Genomic DNA, 21,305 nt, shown 5'->3' on the forward strand with positions numbered 1-21,305 from the left:
TGAATAATGGTACCAACTTCAATACAATCAAAATAGTGACAACCCAACATAAAACTACATTTTAACAAACCTCTTTGGCTCTCTGGATAAGCCAATTCTACTACCTCTTAAAGCAACTCAGAATTCCACCATTTAAGATTTTGGAGAACAATTACTTTATTTACAAACACTCTTTTCTGTACTTTAGAGTAATATGCCATTCTTGTTTCCAACATGTATGTCTAAAATAGGTTTCGCTGTGAATTAAAGATCTGATAGACTAAAACTTGTCTCAGCTTCTGAGTATCTTGAAAGCTACCGCTAGTTCAAAGATTTAATAAATGTCAAATCCATCAACATCTAATAAAAGAGAGAGCTCTTAAACAAAAACAGAGTTGTATGTTCCTCAAAACGTAAGGATGATTTCAGACTCTCAAAAATTTAACTACATTGCTCCTATAAAAAGAAACTGCCTACAAGGAACCTGGGAGTATGTTGCTTACATATGGAAATCCAGCTTGTGCAATGAGACATATTTAATACTCACTGATTTTGTCTGTTAAGACACTACACATTTTTTAATGTCACTCTTGCCTCACATCAATTCCCAGACTAATGCAAATTCTGTGAGAATAATCCATAATCTAACTAAATACAGTTTCACCTCTGTATCAGAATGTGCAAGAATAAACACAGTGTAAACTTCATTTTCTCTGTGTATTTTCACATCTCAGCCACCTTATGCTAGGTAATGCACAATTATTTAAGTACCAGCCCCTGCAAGTATACACTCAAATAATTGAAAGCCAGATCTAAATCAGAACTTCGTGAGATTCTACCTATGCCTTTTTGTAACGACATCTCTGAGCAAAGAATTGTTCTCATCATTGAGAACTTCATTTTCATTTGTGTTCTTGTGTATTGTTTGTGAGGTGAAGTCTCACATCACTCTTACTATACTAAGAAGTTCCGAAATCAGAGACTGTCAAACTATGTAAACAGAATTTTTAAAAAAATGTTAAAATTACAGCAAGAGAGATTCAGCATAACACAGTTCAATACAAAATAATGCAAACACAGTGTGTGTAAAGTAAGTATGACTTTCTCAACCATTGCTCTATACTTCTAACTCACAGCATGCTGCTTATCAGACAACCTGCTCGTATGCTAAGAACAGCAGTAACTCTGCCCGGGCCCGTCATGTATGATTGCTGGTCATACCAAGACACAATTTGTTTTTACATTGTTTCCTCTTTTCCTCTCATAACAGATCACACAGTACCCAAGAAGGATTATATAGAAAGATGCTGTTTTTCCAGTCAATTGCTATGCTTATGTTTTTCCTGCACAACATTTAATTGTTATGATGGTAGTTGCATTTATTGTATCAATTTAAGCAAAATAAATAAAGCATAGCAAAAATTACTTCAGTGTCAATATTATGCAGTGCGTGTGAATTTTTTTTAAATGCAGTATCTGAACACCAGAAAAAAGAAAATGTTTCCCAGTCATTGCAGTAGCTGGTGTTTTTGCAGCAAAAAAATGTGTTTTGAAAGTCAGCCTATTTTCTTTCTTGACTTACTGATTCTGGCTGAGAGGCCAAGGCTCTACTGGCAGCTACACAGATGCACAAGAAGAGTTATTATTCCACATTAATGTATGGAATCTTGTTCTATATACACAAGAAAATACTGCACCTGCAACATGATCATTGGGACTTGGCTTTTACAGTATTTACAGGTTGTCTCCCGGTATTTACAGGTCTTCTCTACATGGTCTGGCAAATCTTTTCTCAGTATTTTTTCTTTGCAATCAGCACGAGGACACGAGAGTTCTTCAAACTGACAATCAGTTTTCAAATGCATCTGAAAGATAAAAAAAAACCCACGCACTAGTCAAGGCAACTAAGTTTTGTGCATGTCTTCTATCCTTTGAGACATCCCACATTAAATAACCAGAACCAAAGTAAGCAAAGTTATTTTGTGCACTATATTGTACAAGAGCAAACACTAACAACTCTACTCAAGAATACATTTCTGACTTTACACTCCATTTACCTGGACAGCAGATTTCGCTGCATTATAGATGTATGCAAGCTACTTTTATACTAAAAGCATTCTACCACAGTCCAAAATTCCACACAGGCTATTTAAACAAAAGGTAAGCATTCTTTTTCAAGATATATTATTCCACATAAACAGAGATGCTGCTTTAAGTTGTTTAAGTACCCGAGCTTGCTCATTCAAAGCAAGTTTAAGTACCTACACATCTCACTGCAGACTGCTGTGTAGCCATCCCTTCCGACTGTTAAATTACTGATTACTGCTATGTTATACCTTCATGAAACAAAGCTGCAAGTTATTTTGTACAAGTCTAGAGAAGCCATAGGTTTAACTCCACGCATAAACCGCCACTTACCTGAGAGGATTAAGACAGGTAAATAAAAATAAAAACACAGCAAAAAGGAACTCAAATTTCTCACATTTGTAAAGTACACATTAAGATTTTTCCCAATTTCAGTTCTCCCTCCAGTTCTCATTTGCTTCATGCATTTACATTTCTGAGCTTTAGTGTCACACAATCACATGATTTTTGACTACAATTCCTTATACCGCATCAAAAAGCTGACTTTCAAAACAGTTTAACTCTATTCCGACATTTATAAATCAGATTAAGCACTAGCGAGAGCAAGTCAAGAAATGGACTGGGGTTTTAATTCACAAGATTTCTTCTCATTCTTTAACTCAAAAGGAAGCTTATGACTATGTTAGATTACTTACCAGTAATTGACCCAAAGATAGTTGTTCTTTACAGCCCTTGTTTTCATTTCTACAGTATATTTGAAGGGCAAGTAGTTCTCTCCTGCAACAATTATCTTTAAATACCTGAAAAATCAAAAATCACTTCATTTTAGCAATTTAAAACCACTCAAGAATATGCAAGTTCAAATAAAATAGAAGCCATGCAATTTGGCTACAGCAGTGTCATTCCACCTTTATGTGCCAGAAATAAAATCCTACCGTTCTATTTTTCTTGAATGTGCACATCACTGAGATTCCTCCACTATGAAGCAGCCCAGTGAAAGAGAGTATTTGGACAGATGCTCTACTACTGTTTCACTTTTACTATAAATAGACGAATGTGAAAGGTACAACAAAGGACTAAATTTTTTGCTATTTGCGTGCCAATAATAGGCCTGCATAAGCTAGAACTCTCTACATTGTTTGGGAAGCTGATGTGTTAGGCACAATACTGTAAGAGGAAAAAGAGCCAAAGCACAGTGGTTCAGAGAGGAAGAATTTCATGGCAGGCAGTCCCATAATGACTAGACTGGTTAGCTGGAACACCTACTTGCACTTCAGTGGTAACACATAATTAAAGATATTTTCTAAGGTCTTAGACTGGAGGAAGTTTATTATTTCACAGATAAGCAGACTTTAACCTTCTCTCCATTTTAATGCTTATAAGCCTTTCCAGCATTTTTTGTCTCTAATAGAACTGCAAGAAGTTAGAAATAGAGAGCTCGGGATTTGGATTTTTCACCTTTTATGGGTGATAGCCCATAAAAGATAAAGACACAACATAACTGCACTCTCAAGAAGCCCCATTGCTAAGGGCAGGAACTGGGAATGCGGATTGAAGACCATTACTACTATTTTGAAGTCCAAAACAAAGGGATAAAAACTTCCAGTTATTTTGCAATTGCTTTCATGACCATTAAGAAATACCAAAGAACCAAGCCCAACCTGTGATTACTTCTCTGACAAATGGAGTTCTGTGATACTGTGTACACTGCAGGGATACTGTAATTACAGAGCAGTTCTGCATACTAACATTTAACAACAACAACAAAGAATTATGATCAGATCTGTCCACAGTGACTATGAATCTATCCCCAGTATCAGTGAAGAAGGAAATGCTGCAACCATTCTCATCCGAACTCATCTGACACAGGTCACTGATTTCCGTTTACTTTTCAGATGCGTATGTGAAAGTTTAATGAATCAACAAATCTCATTTGAATAATCAATTTGCCAGTACTGTAGTATTTTTTCCAAAGTAATTCACAGGGTTACTAGGTACAGTTTTGCTGACTGAAATTAAGGTAAGAAGATAATTTTTAAACAGTTTTTCCAAGACTGTCTAAAAGCTCTTCAGTGATTTTGGACATCAGCACGCAATGGGAAGAGAGAAGTTTCCAGTTTCATGAAAATCACTGACTTGCACAGTTAGTCTAAGATGTATTTAATATACACTGTCCTTCTTGTCCTCCTGTTTTAGAGATATCTGAAGTTTCATAACATATGTACATATTTATGTATACTGGGAGCTAGAAAGTCAGAGTTAAAATGACAAAGTAGGCATCATGATTATTGGTCTGAGCTCATAGAGAGCCCATCCATGTCAAAACGGAATTACGCTGAGCACTGTTCAGAGAACTATTTTGAGTTAAAAGAAGGAGAGATTAATGTGCCCACTAACCTTTTCTTGAAAATGGCTACTATTACAAGTATTCATTTAGGCAGGAAAGACTATTAACACAAAGAATTTCCTAAACACTTTAGAAAAATCGAATGTAAAAACTGCATAAACCATGTACTAAGATAAAAAAAATTTTCTCTACCCTCAACCTTTCAAAGGCAACACAAAGTTGTAAAACAGTGAAGAGGGTATCAGTGAAATAACTTATCCACATAAGAAGAATCTGATTCTATTACAGTTACTGTAACTCCACACTGTTCTGGTTCCAGTGTGGTTCACAGAACAACACACTGTAAAAACAGATCAGTGAAACAGTAGACACTGGTCTGGAGCCAGATCAGGAGTAAGGTTTGCCTAGATCTGTTGCACCTCTGCATCTACAGGAGATGCAATATTTCTTATCATCCTCCCGGTTGATAGGAGGACAACTGCAATGTGTTGCTGCCTCTCCCAACTATGAAAACAAGATGTGACACCTGGCTGGACCATTAGGGAAGAAGCTGACATGTTGTTTTCTATCATGTGGTTAACAGTAAAAATGAGCTGTCTTCCTACATAAAATACATGGTTTAGGTTTTATGACAAAACTATCTTCCTCAGGTAGCTTATTAGGCTTGTGAAATAATTACCACAAAGCAATTACACATCTTATGTATGCCACACAATTCAATACTCTTGAATAAGGAACAATTTTAACAGTACCTTATCTTTTACTATGCTTTCTTGACACGCTGTACATTTTGGACTAGAAGAACTGGAGAGAAAAGAAAACAGAAAAACTGTTTTAACTCATCTAAATTTTTGTAGTACAAAACTTTCCGTTTAGGAGGCACTTAGTTATCATTATTCAATATATTTTAAAATCATCAAAAGTGGTTAGAGTTCATTATAATGAGATAACATGATGTTATTTCAAAAAAATTGAACACTGAGTTTTCAGTGGACAGTATCTGGCATTCCGAAGGAAGTAAGAGTACCACAATGCCTCCAGCCAACTGCGCAGTTGTTTTCTTTAAGGCGGCAAAATTCATTCCCTATTTTACAGTCTGCACCTGATCTCCAACTTTCATCACTTCTCAATCTATTCTGTGCAAACAGGAAAAATATTGTCTCTTCAATTATCCAGTCCTTTTTCAAACAACACCTAATTAAACTTTACTTTCTCTGACAGTCAATTATACATCCTTTCAGGGTAAAAAAGTATTTATGTCCAACTCCTTCAAGTCTGTTCTGGTTTTAGCAACTGTTACAGATCCTTGCTCCCTCCTGTATCTGAACTATTGCCCTGTAGCTGTTTTGGTAATCTAATTACCAAACTTGTGATGTCTTAGACAACAGGTCGGTTGAGGAACAGAGCAGTCTGTGAACAGAAACTGAACTGGAGTGTAAGAAACCTGGCTTCCTACAACTGTTTCTGGCTCTGACCTGTTAGTGTAAATCCCTTCATTCCTTTTTAGCTCCTTTTCCCCATGTAAAATAGTCATACTGATCTCCCTTGTAAAACACCGAGATCTATGGATGAAAAGCACTAGGTAAAAGATAGGTAAATTTTTTCATAAAGCAACTCAGTGACAGGCTATGTAAGTTGTGGCTGCTAGCAGCAGGGCAAATCAATGTAAAAGGCTGAATAAGTTGAATTATGTTATATAATCAGTATGGTTATTTCAAATTATCTCTGGCTTCTGCTCTTGAACTGACCATTCTGTGTCTCATCATATTTCTGAGCATCTTAACTACCTTGCAGCTTCAATATCTGTAATATTTTTCTTAAGTTAAAAAAAAAAAACCTAATCTACTTGAGGGCATATAGTGTTTACTACAATGTCATGCTTTCCTCGCTCTTACTGAATTCACTCAAGCATCCCACTTGCTCTTTTAAACTACTGCTGCATACTGAGCAGACATCTTTACTGCGTTATCTACACTGACTCCCAATTCTTTGTCCTCAAATAACCCTGGAACAGAAGCTGCTAGCATATCATCAGCGTGTGTGTGCAGCAGCATATCAACACTAAATGAAAAATTTTTGTGCCAAATACAGAAACAACGTAAACTTATTTTGCTTCCAGTTTTATGACACACTTTTTATTTCTCAAAAAAAGAAGCTGTAAATTTAATTTTAATAAAGGATTTGTTTGCAACAAGCACTTAAAGATAGTGAAATAACTCAAATGAAAGAGCAGTGTGGTAGATGGTCTTACCCATGTGTCCTTTTCAGTAACAGACTGGTTGAAAAGTCAGGAAGGCAAAATTACACATATTCTAGCTGCACTGTAATAAGCACATGTGCACACCTCGCAGCAGGGAAGGAAAATTGCCCAGATTACAGCAATGCCAGAATTGTTACTGCTTAGATTGTTAAGAATCTGCTCCATCCATCTGCACACATCCAAGCATGGCAGGTGTTTGCTTTTCTTCAGTCACTGTTATTAACCATGTAACAGTCTTCCAAAAACATATATTCAGAAAGAAATAACTGCATTTCTTAAACACAAACTACACCTCACCTGAAAATGTGTATTGAAAGAAAAGTTGGTGGGGTTTTCTTGCTGTTGTTTTAAATTTGGCATGCTCTAGCACAAAACCTACAGGAGTGGATTAGTGAGCTATGGACCCTTGTATTTGCCCAGTACAGAGGTTACTCTTTATCATGACACAGTAATGTAATATCCTCCCATCTCTTTTGCCATGCTGCATGTAGTCTTGATTTATACCTACCTGAGATTGCAGTATTTCCAAGTGAAATATAAACTAATACCTAGAGTCAGGATGGTCACAAAAAGTAAACAGATCACCAAGACCTTTCAAAGTCAGTCCAGTGCCCCTGTACTTGACACTGGTGAGGCCGCACCTCGAATACTGTGTTCAGTTTTGGGCCCCTCACTACAAGAAGGACATGGAGGTGCTGGAGCGTGTCCAGAGAAGGGCAACGAAGCTGGTGAAAGGCCTGGAGCACAAGTCTTATGAGGAGCAGCTGAGGGAACTGGGGTTGTTTAGTCTGGAGAAGAGGAGGCTGAGGGGAGACCTCATCGCGCTCTACAACTACCTGAAAGGAGGTTGTAGCGAGGTGGGTGTTGGTCTCTTCTGCCAAGTAACCAGCGATAGGACGAGAGGAAATGGCCTCAAGCTGCGCCAAGGGAGGTTTAGATTGGACATTAGGAGAAATTTCTTTACTGAAAGAGTGGTCAGGCCTTGGAACAGGCTGCCCAGGGAAGTGGTTGAGTCACCATCCCTGGAGGTATTTAAAAGACGTGTAGATGAGGCCCTTAGGGACATGGTTTAGTGGGTATGGTGGTGTTGGGTTGACGGTTGGACTCAATCTTAGATGTCTTTTCCAACCTTAATGATTCTATGATTCAAATCCTCTGGTAGTAGTCCAGTGTGCAACATCCAGTGAGCTCAATCTCTTCTGTGCCTCTGCTTTCCCAGTAGTAAATGGAAGTATTGACTGCTTATTTACCTCAGGAGATTAAAGCTTGCAGAATGGTCTCCAAACATTAGACCAAGTTTTGAAATCACACTGCTGAATACAATCAGTAGCAATGCATCAAAGTTGAGAGGCAAAGAAATACACTTCTACTGATGCACAGATGTTTCTTAAAAGCTAGATACTCCTTGAATGATCTCACTTTTATTCTTACCTAGACTGGGAAAGATTGCATCTCTCAGCATTCATTTTATGTCTATAACATTCACTCACCCACTTTGCACTCTGGCCCAAACATGTCAGTAATAGAGAAGCCAGCGTTCGACCCTCCTGGAATCCACAAAACATACAAGTCCCAGGACATACAGGTAGGATGGTTACAGCGAAAGGAAGCTCCACAAGCAGTTACGTTCACCCAAGGGTGCCGCCACTTAACTGTAACACTGGGTCCACAGCTAGGTTAGGTACCATCACTCAGGATCCTCTGCAGGCTCACTTCCTTGCACAGCCATGATTTACTAAGTGTATTCTACACCAAACTAGCCACGTTAGCAGTCTTGTGAAATAGCTACTCAGTCTAGGCTCCACAGGCAATGAAATTCTTACCTAACACGTCACTACATGGGATTAAACCACTTTAACAACCGTTTCAACAATATTGATGGAAAGCTTAGTTGTCTTATCCCGACCCAGAGTAGAACACAAATGTTTGCACCAGCATATGGATAACAACCAAGCAAGGAACAAGCAGAAGGCTGCTTCAAGCCTGGACATTAGCTTAATGTATTCCTAAAACTACAACGGTGTTCACACTATTTTCAGCAGTTCACAAGACTTAAAGGTATCAACATGCTCTATCACAACAAAAAACATACCTTAGCAAGGCATTCATGCAGGTCTCACAGAATCTGTGTCCACATTCAGTCTGTTTAGGATTGCATAAGATGAGGTGACATTTTTCACATTTATACTTATCTTCCACAGCATTTACAAATTTCTCTTTGTAGCCACCTTGCTCTGGAACATAAATTGATGCTGAAGGACTGCGATCAGGATTGGCCCTTTGTTGTACCATTTCTACAGATAAAGGGGGTTCTGTCTTCTTACTGGTGTCCATGCTCTAAGATAGTTTCTGTGAGGCAAAAAAGAGAAAACTGAGAAATGAAGACCCCTTTTCTATTTAAAGCAAACAAATACAGCATCTCTGAGAGACTACGTAAGAACAGAAAGCACTAAGAACAGATGCGTGTCCACACATCATGTGAACATAATACATACATAACTGCCTAAGCATATTAAGCATAGCAAATCTGTAAAATATTCTACATTTTTCGAAGGCTCTAGAAGGTCAAGAATTAAAACCTATTCCTGAAAACAAAGTGTTAGTTAATTATGGGCATCAGTCTAGGAACAAATAAGAACAGAGCTTGCATTCTTCCGTATCTCTCTCTCTCTCTCCCCTCCCCCCTCTCCCCCTCCCCCCCCCCCCCCCCCCCCCCCCCCCCCAAAAAAAATGTCCTTAATATTGAAGTTGTAGAAAGCAGCAAGGGACGTGGTGGAGAAGGTGCACTGGTACAGTACCATGCATGATGCTACTGGAAAATGCACACAACCACCAGTGTCCTATACAGGGTATCTGGAGTCTATGCAGCTCCACTGCCAACTTTTCCTGTCTATCCCATGCAATAGCAAAGTGTAAAACATGCTGCTTTAAGTCTGTTTTAAAACAACACAACAGATTGGTTTTTTTACTTATTGAACACTTTCCAACCTTTTCATCGTACATCCCCACATGAAGAGAACAGGTGATACAAGTCTAACTGACAGAGGAGAAAGGCCTACATAACATGGACACTTGATTAATTCACCAGGACTACGGCACAACTGACAGGCATCTACTAAAATAATTAATGCAGTTGAAGACTGAATTACAGTAGCTATTATCTTGGACTATGATTTATCTACGTCAGCATGCAAAGCATTAGTAAGAGCAACAGAGGAAGAATACCCCAGGTTAAATTTTAAAACCTGTTTTCAGTAATTTCCTTGTTTCTCTTGTAGTCAAACAAGTGTAAGTGGTCTTAAAAAACCTCAGCACATGAAGGAGAAAGCACAGTTGAAGGATGTAACACCTATTTACATAAGCAAAATGCCTGGCTATTAACAAGAGAAAGGCATACTTCAATTCTCCCTCCATGCAAACTGACACTTGAAATATAAACCTATTCCACTGCTCTACAGTTGCCTCAACTGCTACAGTTGTAATTCAATTTTAAGAAGCAGAATGAAGAAATGAGGCCCAGTTCACTTCTCAATTATAAAAGTATGTCCACTGATACCACAAAGGGAGTCAAATGCCTCACACGCCAAATATGCAAACTTTCTTGTATGCAGTTTTTGCGATTCCTTGCTAAGCCCAAAACAAATACTTGTAATTAAACCTATTTTCTTGTAGATCATTTCTGCGTCTATACTTTTGGTATAGAATTCTCCATGGAGACTAAACAGACAAGGAAATTTCTTTCATTTCTGATGCCAACTGTTATTTCTAGAAACAAAAGACAAAATCATTGCGACTCATTGCTGATACCATTTCATGTCTTTACCAACACCAGCTGAGCAAGGGTAGAGGTGTTAAGTGAAGAATCCCCACTTCATTGCCCCCTTGCCCCAGGGGAAAGCCTCTCTGTATCTCCATCAAACACAGAGAGAGCCCAAGGAAACCAGCCTCATAACTCTGTACATAGATCCAATGATTGGGTCTTATTCAAAACCACAAAAAAAAACACCAACCAACCCCCCCCCAAAACCCCCCAACAAACAAAGGAAAAAAACACCCTAAAAAAAACCAAACACACCACCAAACAAAAAACCCACAACCAAACACACGCACCCCCCTCCGCCCCCCCAAACACCACCAAACAAACAAAACAGTTTCTACAGTAACTGAAAGGGAAATATAAAATCTGGTCCATAATTTGAATTAATGTCTGGCTGTTCCTTGTCTACTCTTCAAAGACTGCAGAGTCTAATGCCTTGGCAGAACAATATCTGAAAAAAAAGAAAAATCAGTGCTGAACTGAAAGTAACTTGCACTTCTCATTAATGAGGAAATACAGATTATTTCAGACCAGGGAGGTAAGCAAAGCCTGAACTAGAGTTTCAGCAGCAAGCATTAAAAAAAAAAAAAAAAAAACCACCCAACAAACCAGATAATGATGACACTGAAGAGGCAATTCAAAAGATTGTAACCAGCACACAAGAAATGAGAGGTGATGCTGAGAACAAGAGTCTGAGAGACAAGGAGGTTAAGAGAAGTGCCATGAGTGAGAAAGGAAAGCAGTTGACAAAGTAGTGTAGCTTTAGAGATTGCCCAAGGCATGACTGCCATTGCTGAACATCTGTGGCTGGACAGGGGGGAACCTAGTCATGAGCTTAGGACATGGCACTTTGTTGCAGTTGTAAGAAGAAAGGAGATTAGCAAGAGAGGAAGAAAAGTACAACTCCCAAAGCATCCAGACTGGTGAAACTTAGCTACCTATGGATTTGCTTCTTGTGCACGACTGTGGGAAAAGCTTCATCTGGAGCTTACAGTTTAGGAATCTGTAATGGGTTTCAGTTCTCCGATGTATAGTTTATAGATAGATACTAATGCCTCTTTTCCCTCTGCAACTGCTTTTTTTTTTTTTTTAATCATATTCAAGACCTCTATCATTCTGTCAACTTTTGAAGTCAAAAGCCAACTTCAAGCATGTTGACTGGCAAGAACAACACAGGGAACGTGATTTTCCTTAAAATGCCAGAATAAAACAAGGTATAGCCCGATTCTGACCCACAGAAGGAATTCAGAAGAAGAGGCACTAAAAGAGATGCTGACAGGAGAACTGGTAAGTCAAGAGAGCACAAAGTTCCTGAACTTACAAGTCATACGACACAACTACTGAACGTCTGTTTCCCCATTAAGTTTCTTCCAAACAAAAAGAAGCTAAAGATGATTAGAGATGTGAAGTCTTCCAATAGCACGATTTCTTCACGGAAACTGAATAATTAGTCACAAGGAGGCAGGCAGGGCTGAGAAGGAGAATATTCAAGATTTAACTGAGAAAGAGTACCGAATGCCAAATGAGCAGCAGGTGAGAGTTTCATAGAGATATGAAACTGCTCAGGGGCTGGACTGTCAGCTGTCAAGAGAGATTTCATACCAAAATAAACTGCACAGGGCTCCACAGGACTCCACTTTTCGAATTGACATATTGGATATCTTGTCACAGAAAACAACCAGAGCGCACACTGATAAATAAAATTTACCATGCAATATGCCTAACAGTCAGATTTGCGTGCCTCAAGTTTTATGTTTCTGTTTTATGAGGAAGTAGGTCAGACCAGAAAAGCTAAACAAGCACAGCACCAGAGTAGCCAGCTTGTGAGAAATTCTTTTCCACAATACTCTGAACTGCCAGCATTTTCTTACGCAGCAAAACTAGGAAGCCATTCACGAAGTACTGCAATAAAATACAACAGAGAACTGAGCTTAAAAGAACACCAAAACCTCCTTATTACAACAAAAGAGCTGCATTTAACAAGGGGGTGGGGAGACGTGATGTCTACCAAACTGCACACAGAAATCTGTATGCACAGAGCTATGTCTTCATGCATATGAGTTACATGCTCTTAACACCTGTATATGGGAGCAGTGGTGAACACAAGTGCAGATAATACAAACATTTCAGCTGCCACCCTTTTGCAAACAGCTTTCTATCATGGTTTACATACCACTACAGCATGACATCTGCAATGTCTTCTTTTCCTTTTCAGGAACCTTTAACAGCAGGACTCAGATTATACCCCCATAATTATGTTTCAAACTGCCAACAAGAAGCAATTTTGAAGTCACACCTCAGTAAGATACTAAGCACTTGACAGCAGTGAAGATAACACACTTCCAGAAAGCAGGGAGAGGAGTCTGGCTGAAACTTTCAAGATAGGCCAGTTCTGGTGGAGGCCTCCGATTCCTAAAGGCATGGCAAGCTGCCATCAAGTCAAAGACTCTGGTTCTTCTTCAGCAAGCTAAACCTTAACTCCTAATTCACCACTAGCTATTTCTTAAGCTCCAGTTTCTTATCCCTGGGAAAAATAATCACAATATGACTTTTAGGTGTTTTTTAAGACTGTTAAATCTTGGACGATCACCTTTCAGGACAGATAAACACATAAAGAGGCACAGTCACCAAGGTCGGTTCTGTCCACTGTTGATTATATTCTTTCAGCCACCTCTCCTGCAGCCAGCATATGCTTCTGCAGAGTAACAGAAGCAGAGATTGTTCTGGTCATCAGATGGGTGACACTGCTTGCTCCAGTCTGTCATGTCTCACTGAGCTCCATTTTTGTCACTACTCTTGTTCAATACAAATGGTACTCAAGTATCTGAGGCTGGACTTGTTAGTATTTCAGGCTTTACATACTGTAATAAAGGTTAGAACAATTTGTTCGTACTTAACTCATACTAACATTAATACAGAGGGTTAAAAACTGGAAGCAAAAGTTAATTTACTGACAAAGATGTTCCACGATTTAGAAAGCATGGGATTTGCCAAACAAAAAGCATTTTGTTCTTTCCTTGTTTAAGCAAGGATGCTGTTCTCGCTATAGAGTGGGCAAACATCCTAGAAATCTGCAACAGTGTTCTGTATTATACCACATATATTTTTTATTTGCTCTTTGGGAATAAAACCAATTTGCAACATAGAAATACAATAAAGCTGCTATAAAAATTCAAAATAAATTTTCATCTAAAAAAAAAAAAAACCAAAAAGAAAATTGTAACTCTTATGTAATCTAAAACACCCCCAAAAAATTTATTGCAAAAAGGACCATGGGATTTGGCACCTCGCAAGCCCTGCATGAAGACAGTTTCAATATATTGACAATGCAAAGCAAATAAGCTTTTGCGAAAGTTTTAAAATTCAAAAAGGTCAAGAAGTTATTTCAAATAAATGTTTTTGTTACACTACCAGAGAAGAGGATAACAGAAGACACAATCTAATTCGGTTACTACTTAGGACAGAAAAGCTTTTCAATCAAATTACAATTTGCACTGAGAACAGAAGTTACTCAAACGAACAGCACTGCATGCACAATATCTAAATTAAGCTCTGAAAAAGAAACCTGAAGTTGTACAGGGAGCTAAAGATCACAGCAGAAAAGTGACCAACGAGACGATTCAACCTTTCCTCTTCAAAAAACAGTTTGTATATTTTTATCTAAAAAGTGTAAAACCACACCAACTTCAGCGTCTCATCCTAACTAGGTCATTTTTTTTTGGTAGTGTGGGGTATGTTTTTTTAGTCTAGCTTTTAATGAGACAGGGCTTGTGATTGTGCTGTCTCTCCTCCCAGCCTCTCAAAAACACCTGGGAACCAACTGGACACATAGGTTTCATGAAAATGAGCAGCTACGTGGGGAACAGAAAGAGAATGTAGTGTCCCAGTGAGCAAGAGGCTGTAAAAGTGCAACCTCAATGATCACCACCTCTGTGTGGTCTATCAGTTGGCCAGTCAGTACACAATTCATCTGCTCCCTCTTCTCCAACCAAACTTTATGGTCTTAGTCTCCTCCAATATTATAATGGCAGGGGGTGGGCTGGAGGTCTATTTTTTTTTTTTTTTTAAATTGAGGAAGGGGGACTAGGGGTAAAAAAGAGATGTAGAGCACAGATTAGTAGGAAACCAGACTTCATCACCTTCACTCTTCACAGAATTTTTTTCTGTACTTTATAGGATACTCTCAGAGAGCCAAATAATCAGGTACCTGGAGTGGTATTTCCAGCTCTTCAGTCTTCCTAGCCCATGTGCTTTCTATCACCAAGAATTATTGCTTCAAGTTATCACACAGAAATCTTTATCTTAAAATTAAATTATTAAAACAATCTGAACTTTTCCTTCGTCTTATATTTCAGCATTTTATAGCTTCTAATAAATTCCTAGCACATACTTACTGGAAAGAACATACATCTTTCTTTCACCATCTTTTAGACACGTCTTCTGACTCGGTTCTGCTTCTACTTCTGAATGCGATTGTAATATGCAACATATACTATCATACCTTGATGACTGCTTAAAACAATAATGCAAGCTGAAAGCAGTACATTGGTGGCAATGTATTATCAATTTACTCAGTGCACACATGTCAAAAAAAATTAAAGCTAAGCAGGGAGACTGCCATGGGAATCTTGACTCTAGACCTCTTAACATGAGGGTGTTTTGCTGCAAGAGGCCCGTTCTCACAACATCCAACCATCCCTCAGCTTGGCATTCTGGTAAAAGCCCCACCATTGAGTCTGGACAGGGGCACAGAAGAACAGCAGATAAATAAAATGCAAATACTCCCCAAAAATACCTAGGCAGTGACTGAAGCAGCACTGGAGTGGCAGGTTTGAAAGCAGAGGTCCACCCATCAATTTTCCCTCGTGTGGGATCAGAAGTCTTAGCATTTTCCCTCCTCTTGTTTGTACAGGGGAACTACTGATTTCTTTTTTTTTTTCCTTCATGCACTTAGCATGCTTGAAGCACTATTCACTGTTTCTACAGAGCCTATACAGGATCAACCAACCAGTGCTGAGGTATTTCCAGCATATGCTTTAAGTGGAAATTCTGAGGGGGACAGGGGAGGGCGGGGAAAGGTTGCTGGTCACCAACGCTACATATAACTACACAGTGAAAAACATGAAACCATTCCTTATCTTCTTTTATGCAAAGCATCCAAATACTAAGTCTAATACCTATACAAATATAAAAGCAGCATTGATATTTAAAACTTGTTTTTCCTTGTGTTAAAATAAATCAGGTATTTTAACTACTTTAAACTTTGCCCTACACTTCCATAAGCACCCACCTTCCTTGCATAAACTAATGCAAACCAACTGTGAAGACGATCTTGAGATCATAATAGAACAGGTGAAGATCAATAGGCAAAACCACTACTTGGATATAAGCAAGTAGGACAAGCATTTGAAAACACACAGAAGACACCGAGTATTCTCCGCACAAGAACCTTCTGCCATTTGCAAACCCTTCACAGTCATTTACTAGTGCAGTATCCCAGAGATGCTGAGGTTGGAAGGCACCTCTGGAGGTTATCTAGCCCAACCTCCTGTTCAGAGCAAGGCCAACTTCAAAGTCAGATCAGGTTGTCCAAGGCTGAGTTTTCAAAAACTCCAAGGATGAAGATACCGCAACCTCAAGCAACTAAACCACACTTCACTATAATCTTTAAGGTCTCTCTTCTGTAAATAGGGATGATGCTGGTTTGTTTAATCCTGTAAGACACTCCTCATGAATGTGTAGACTCACTGTTGAAAGAAATAGAGCCAAGGAAACTGATAAAAAGTTAAAAGAATAAAACAATGTAAAATTTGGCTTACCATTCGTTTTCTGCTTTTCAGTCACCTTGCAAACTAGAACATGGGAAATACACAATGTTTGCGATTCAAGTGACATGCATGGTTGTTCTTTTGCAAGAATATCAAGATACCATTTTTGGTTATACTTCTGATTTTCCAGTTCAGTGGCCTGGTTTCAGACCAGCATCCCAGTACAGGGAACTCAATTTAGCAAGCCTGCTAGACTATGATTTCATGGAAACAGTTCTAATATATACTCCCTCCTGCGTGTAACAAATTTTTGAATTCTAAAGAGAAAAGAAAGCACTGGATAGATGTGCAAAGTAATTATTTCAGTAATTATATTAAGAGTTGAGAATGGGAATATTTATAAACAATAATGTAGTATTAATTTCTTTTGGCGTATCCAAGACCCCAGGGACTGACACTTTTAATAACTACCCAATAATATGTTGAATAGAATTAACTTTCAGCCTAACATATACTGCACTGATGAGAAGAAAAACTTTTTAAAAAAGGGTTTCAATTTTAACTATTAAAAAAAAGACAACAGAAAAGTAATTCAGTGCAATTTAGGAAAGCTGATTTTTATGTGCCACTATGTTCAACTATTACTTTTCTAAAAGTTAACAGCATATGGGCTGGCAAAATGGCTTTAAGATTCAGCCTGAGGCAGAAGTAAAAACAAAGTGTTTGTATTTTGACTTACACTTGCTATCTACAGCTCTCAATAATTACTTCATAATCGCAGTGGGCTACCAAAACACAGTATAAAGTCATTTGAAGTACAAGAAATCAAAAGCCTCTTTTAGAAATCAAAAGACCTCTTAAGCTTTGAAAGCCTGGGTCACAAGACAACAGATAAGAGACATACTGTCCAAGCTCGCCCTGTGTACTTTCTTCTGCATTTTGAATTCCAATTTGGGTTCTTGTCTATGGGTGCAGGAGAGAAAAGAGAAAACATACAAGGTTATTGCATTTCACCTATGAAATTAACCCCCAGTTGGGATCCATATCTCTATACGAGGTTTTTAAGTAGAAGCACTTAAAAAATAGGAAAGATCAAAAAACAATCCGATGATCATAGGACAAAGTGTACTTTAATCTCTTCCTCTGCTGTTCAGGGGAAGTCCTTAGAGATACAGAAGAGATACATAGAAGATTAAGACACATATGCCAGTCCCTTGTGGAGGAAGTGGATCAACACTGTGTATTTTTTTTGTAACTTCTGGCTCTATTTACAAAGGAGAAGTTCTAACCTATCACAGAAGAAAAATATTCAGACCAAATATTCTGGGAAATGCCGTGATAATCATAATATTTCAAGTTAAAGGTAGTTTCCTTTCACAAAATTGTTTTATATATGCTTTGAAGAGAGAACTAGCAAAACCAGTTTGTATTTTCATTCTGAATACTTTGTTATGGAAAGCTATTTCCATCAGTCCAGATTTCCTCCACTTCTTGTTTTACAGCAAGCCTAACATTTCCTTTACTTTTGTTGCACAGCATAGAAGTCATTGGTTCACATGTCACAAGCGGTAAAGTCAAATCACATACACCCAAAAGAGAAGTTGTTCACTATGTTTCCCACTTAAGCCTGCTATGACTGGGAAACAGTAAATTTGAACTACCCATGACAAATCCTAACAAGGATCAACAGAGGTTAAGGCAGATGGCATGTCCAAATCATTTTGGCCGAAGTAGACAGTCCTAGAAAAAGATGTCTCATTCTCTAGTGACCTAAAACAGTCCCCTTTTACTCCCAAGGTGTGCCTTCAAGAAAAATCTGCTGCATGATTTATCAGAAACAACTTGCTTTTAAATTATATCAACTTAAGAGACCGAAGGCTCTTCATCTCTGAAATCACCAAGCACGAATCGAAAAATCTTGCTGTCTTTTAAAGTTATTGGCAGTTTTTTGTTTTGTGGGGGGGTTTTTTGTTTGTTTTTTAAAAAACAAGACTTATCAATGGATGCTATTCTTTTCCACTCTGTTAATCAAAGAGATCCTCAGTTTCAAACCTAATGAAATTCCAAAAGTCTAGCAGAATAGCAACAGATATTCTTCAAATCACAGTCTATCTATCTACTCTGCTGACTGGTAAGTGCATGAAGAACAGTTTCTGCATTGCCAATTTCTGGCAGAGTGCATCTGTGCTGACTCTTAATGAATCCAGCCTTGAGATCTAAGAAGAGGTACTACCTATCTTAAAATTCTTTACCTCACCTTCTGCAATTATTAGAAGAAAGTATCTGAAGGCAAAGATGTCAGAGACCAGCAAATAAAAAAAAAAAAGCAGCACTTCAAGGGTCTTATTATAAATAATTACAAGAAAACTGCCCTCTCAAGAATCCCAAAAATATTAGTTAATCTAATTTTAAAATGCAGCTCATCTTTAACAAAATAATCCTCCTAGGAAATTCTGAACACAGCAGAGTATAGAGGAAGCTGGTAAATGAAAGAGAACGCAACTTCCAGTATGGCTCTGCACTTTTTGAATTTAATGAAGTACTGTGGAACTAGAAATGGCTATCCCAGAAAACTGAGATCACAGTATCTCACTTCCATAAGAAATTCTTTCCACTCTAACCAAAGTAAGTTTTCTAAGCCTACATGCAAAGCTCAAAAAAAAAAAAAAAAAAGGCACAAAACCCAAACCAAAAACAAACAAACAAAACTATCTAGCCTGCCTCCTATGGAAACTAACTCACCCACATAAAACATTTCCTGCTCTTCCATTTTATCCAGTTGGCCTCTGCATACTATAAAAACAAGTAAGAAGGAATTACTTTTTCACACTGCCTTAAATACTAATAAAATTCTGGAAACTAACAACAGCAAGTGACATCATCAGAATATTTTATTCAACATTAAACTGCCTGGAAGACATTCATTCATGCACAGATCTCAACTCTGTCACTAATCTTAACTGGATTTTTCCACCGTTCTAGATGACATCTTCAGCTTTGTCTAAAATCATTGCTTCTTATTCAGGAAGAAGAAGGAAAAAAGGGCATAAGAGCAACTCTCTCATTATTTGCCTGTATTTTATTATTTATCAGAATGTGGGGGAAGACAAAAACATTGTCCACTTGTTTAATGAAGTGATAGTAGGTTTAACTTCAGTGATTTCAGTGTTTATACTGTATACTTCACTGTTTATATTATATTTTCTATGACCAACATCTTGAAGTTTGGGAAAAGCGAGGGGGAGGGTGAGGTTGTTAAGATTTTTCTATTAGAGGAAAAAAAACCAATTGAAACACATTTGTAAACGGAATCTGGAAGGAAAAAAAAAACCACAGAAAAAATAAAATAATCTAAAAAAACAAAACACCAAAACACTTGTGCTAGTATTTCTAGTTGTACTGAAGTGTACTCCAGTTTCTACATCTCTAGTAAAAATGTATTACTGAAGTTGAGTTTTCAAGAGCAAAAAACAAGGTTTGGAAAAAGTCATAGACCCTTAATTCAGACTTGTCAGAATATTCAGAATCAGAACTTCACATTCACTGCTATCTAAAGCATTTTTTACCTTTATAAAGGTGTTCATGGAAGAAGCTGGGTTTTTTGTAACTGAAAATTTAGATTCACAAAACATGTTTTCCCAGCAATGTAAGAAAGGAAGCAACTTGTTGCATTATAAAGATCCATGTAGGCACAGTCTAGATATGCAGAATGCAAAGAATAACTTCCAATTGGGGCAAATGCCCGCCCTTCTTAGTCTCAGAAAAAAAAGCTTTTTTTTCCCATAATACTTTCCAATTAAACTGCAGTGCAGTGGTTTATGATCTATATGAAGCAATTTCAGGATCTGAAAACACTGGGTATAATATTATAGACAAACAGGTAGAGAGGTCAAGGTACCCTCGTCTCTATACATAAGCAGAACTACCACGGTAACATTATAAAGCCTTCTGTGAAGAATGCTTTCTTCTAACTGCTTCACATTGTTCTGGAAGCTCTTGTACTGCTACCTTCAGAGTATCTCAAAAAAGTGTCAAATTGAATCCAATTAAGAACACATATAAATGCACTTCCTATAATATAGCATAAAGTCCCAAAATACATCAAAAATGCCATAACATACATCTATGAAGCCAGGCACAATCCAGTTCCTGCGATTCTTTTCCGTCATTAAACAGCCTCTATAACACACTAGTGGTAGGCTCATAGCACAGACTGACACCCTGTCCTAATTTCATCCAAGCCTATGGCGTAGGAGTATTTGCTTTCAGGAGACATAGTTGAAAGCTTTCCAGCAACATACAACAGTTGGCGGAAAAAGGAAAAAAAAAAAAGAAAAAAAATTAAAAAGGTAGCTCCAAAGCATCTGCTAAGCCCAATTCCTGTTTCCTCTATACCTCTGCTAACTCTAGAAGCAATTATTTTGAGGCCAAGAGCAGAAAATTCCTAGTGTTATCTCAGATCAGTGAGTTTTGTAGGTTAATCATACAGTATCAAAAATTTGTTTTTCCTTGTTTTTTTGGTTTAGGTTTTTTTTTGTTTTGGGGTGCGGTTTTTTTGCATGTGTGTTGGTTTGGTTTTGTTTTGTTTTTCTTTAATCTTCCACTTTTCAAGACAGTTATTCAGGGGGAAGAAAAAAAGAAAGGAATTGTAAAACTAGCTATAAACAAACTCACACTGTATTTTTTTCTTTACATAGTTTTAGTAATTTATTTTCCTGGGTATTGACTACACCAGAGTTTTACTAATCACAGCTGTCACCAGCAGAGCTGTCGGCAACCAAGTATAAGCGAAGGTGATCCCATTTTGGAACAAGCATACATTTTGTTATCAATCGAAACAGCTTCTGTGTCTCACTAAGTAAGGAATTTCATTAGTGCACTTACAGAGGATGAAGGGCCAGCAACAGCTGTAATTAAGGCAAATCCACAGTATCTAAATTCAGGTGAATGAGGACAATCCCAATTTTCTCTCTTTTCCCATATGAAAATTTCAAATCTTTAATGATATGTCATCACGCAATTTTTTTTTTTTTTACCATCTCCAGATAT

The 21,305-nt window shown here is 37.8% G+C and overlaps 1 protein-coding gene across 4 annotated transcripts in view; it reads right to left on the reverse strand.

Annotated features, from left to right (window-relative positions):
- Positions 1-21,305, reverse strand: part of TRAF3 (TNF receptor associated factor 3) — a 66,483-nt gene that overhangs the window by 20,149 nt on the left and 25,029 nt on the right. For all 4 annotated transcript variants that reach the window (XM_075151038.1, XM_075151037.1, XM_075151035.1 and 1 more), the window contains 4 exons: positions 8,764-9,020; positions 5,164-5,215; positions 2,760-2,864; positions 1,677-1,844 (listed from right to left, as the gene is read on the reverse strand). In XM_075151038.1, the coding sequence (XP_075007139.1) occupies positions 1,677-1,844; positions 2,760-2,864; positions 5,164-5,215; positions 8,764-9,005 (567 nt within the window). In that variant the 5' untranslated portion in view covers positions 9,006-9,020. The remainder of the gene's footprint in view (positions 1-1,676; positions 1,845-2,759; positions 2,865-5,163; positions 5,216-8,763; positions 9,021-21,305) is intronic.

The sequence above is a fragment of the Calonectris borealis genome, chromosome 5, assembly GCF_964195595.1.
Source record: "Calonectris borealis chromosome 5, bCalBor7.hap1.2, whole genome shotgun sequence".
NCBI classification, from domain to species: Eukaryota; Metazoa; Chordata; class Aves; order Procellariiformes; family Procellariidae; genus Calonectris; species Calonectris borealis.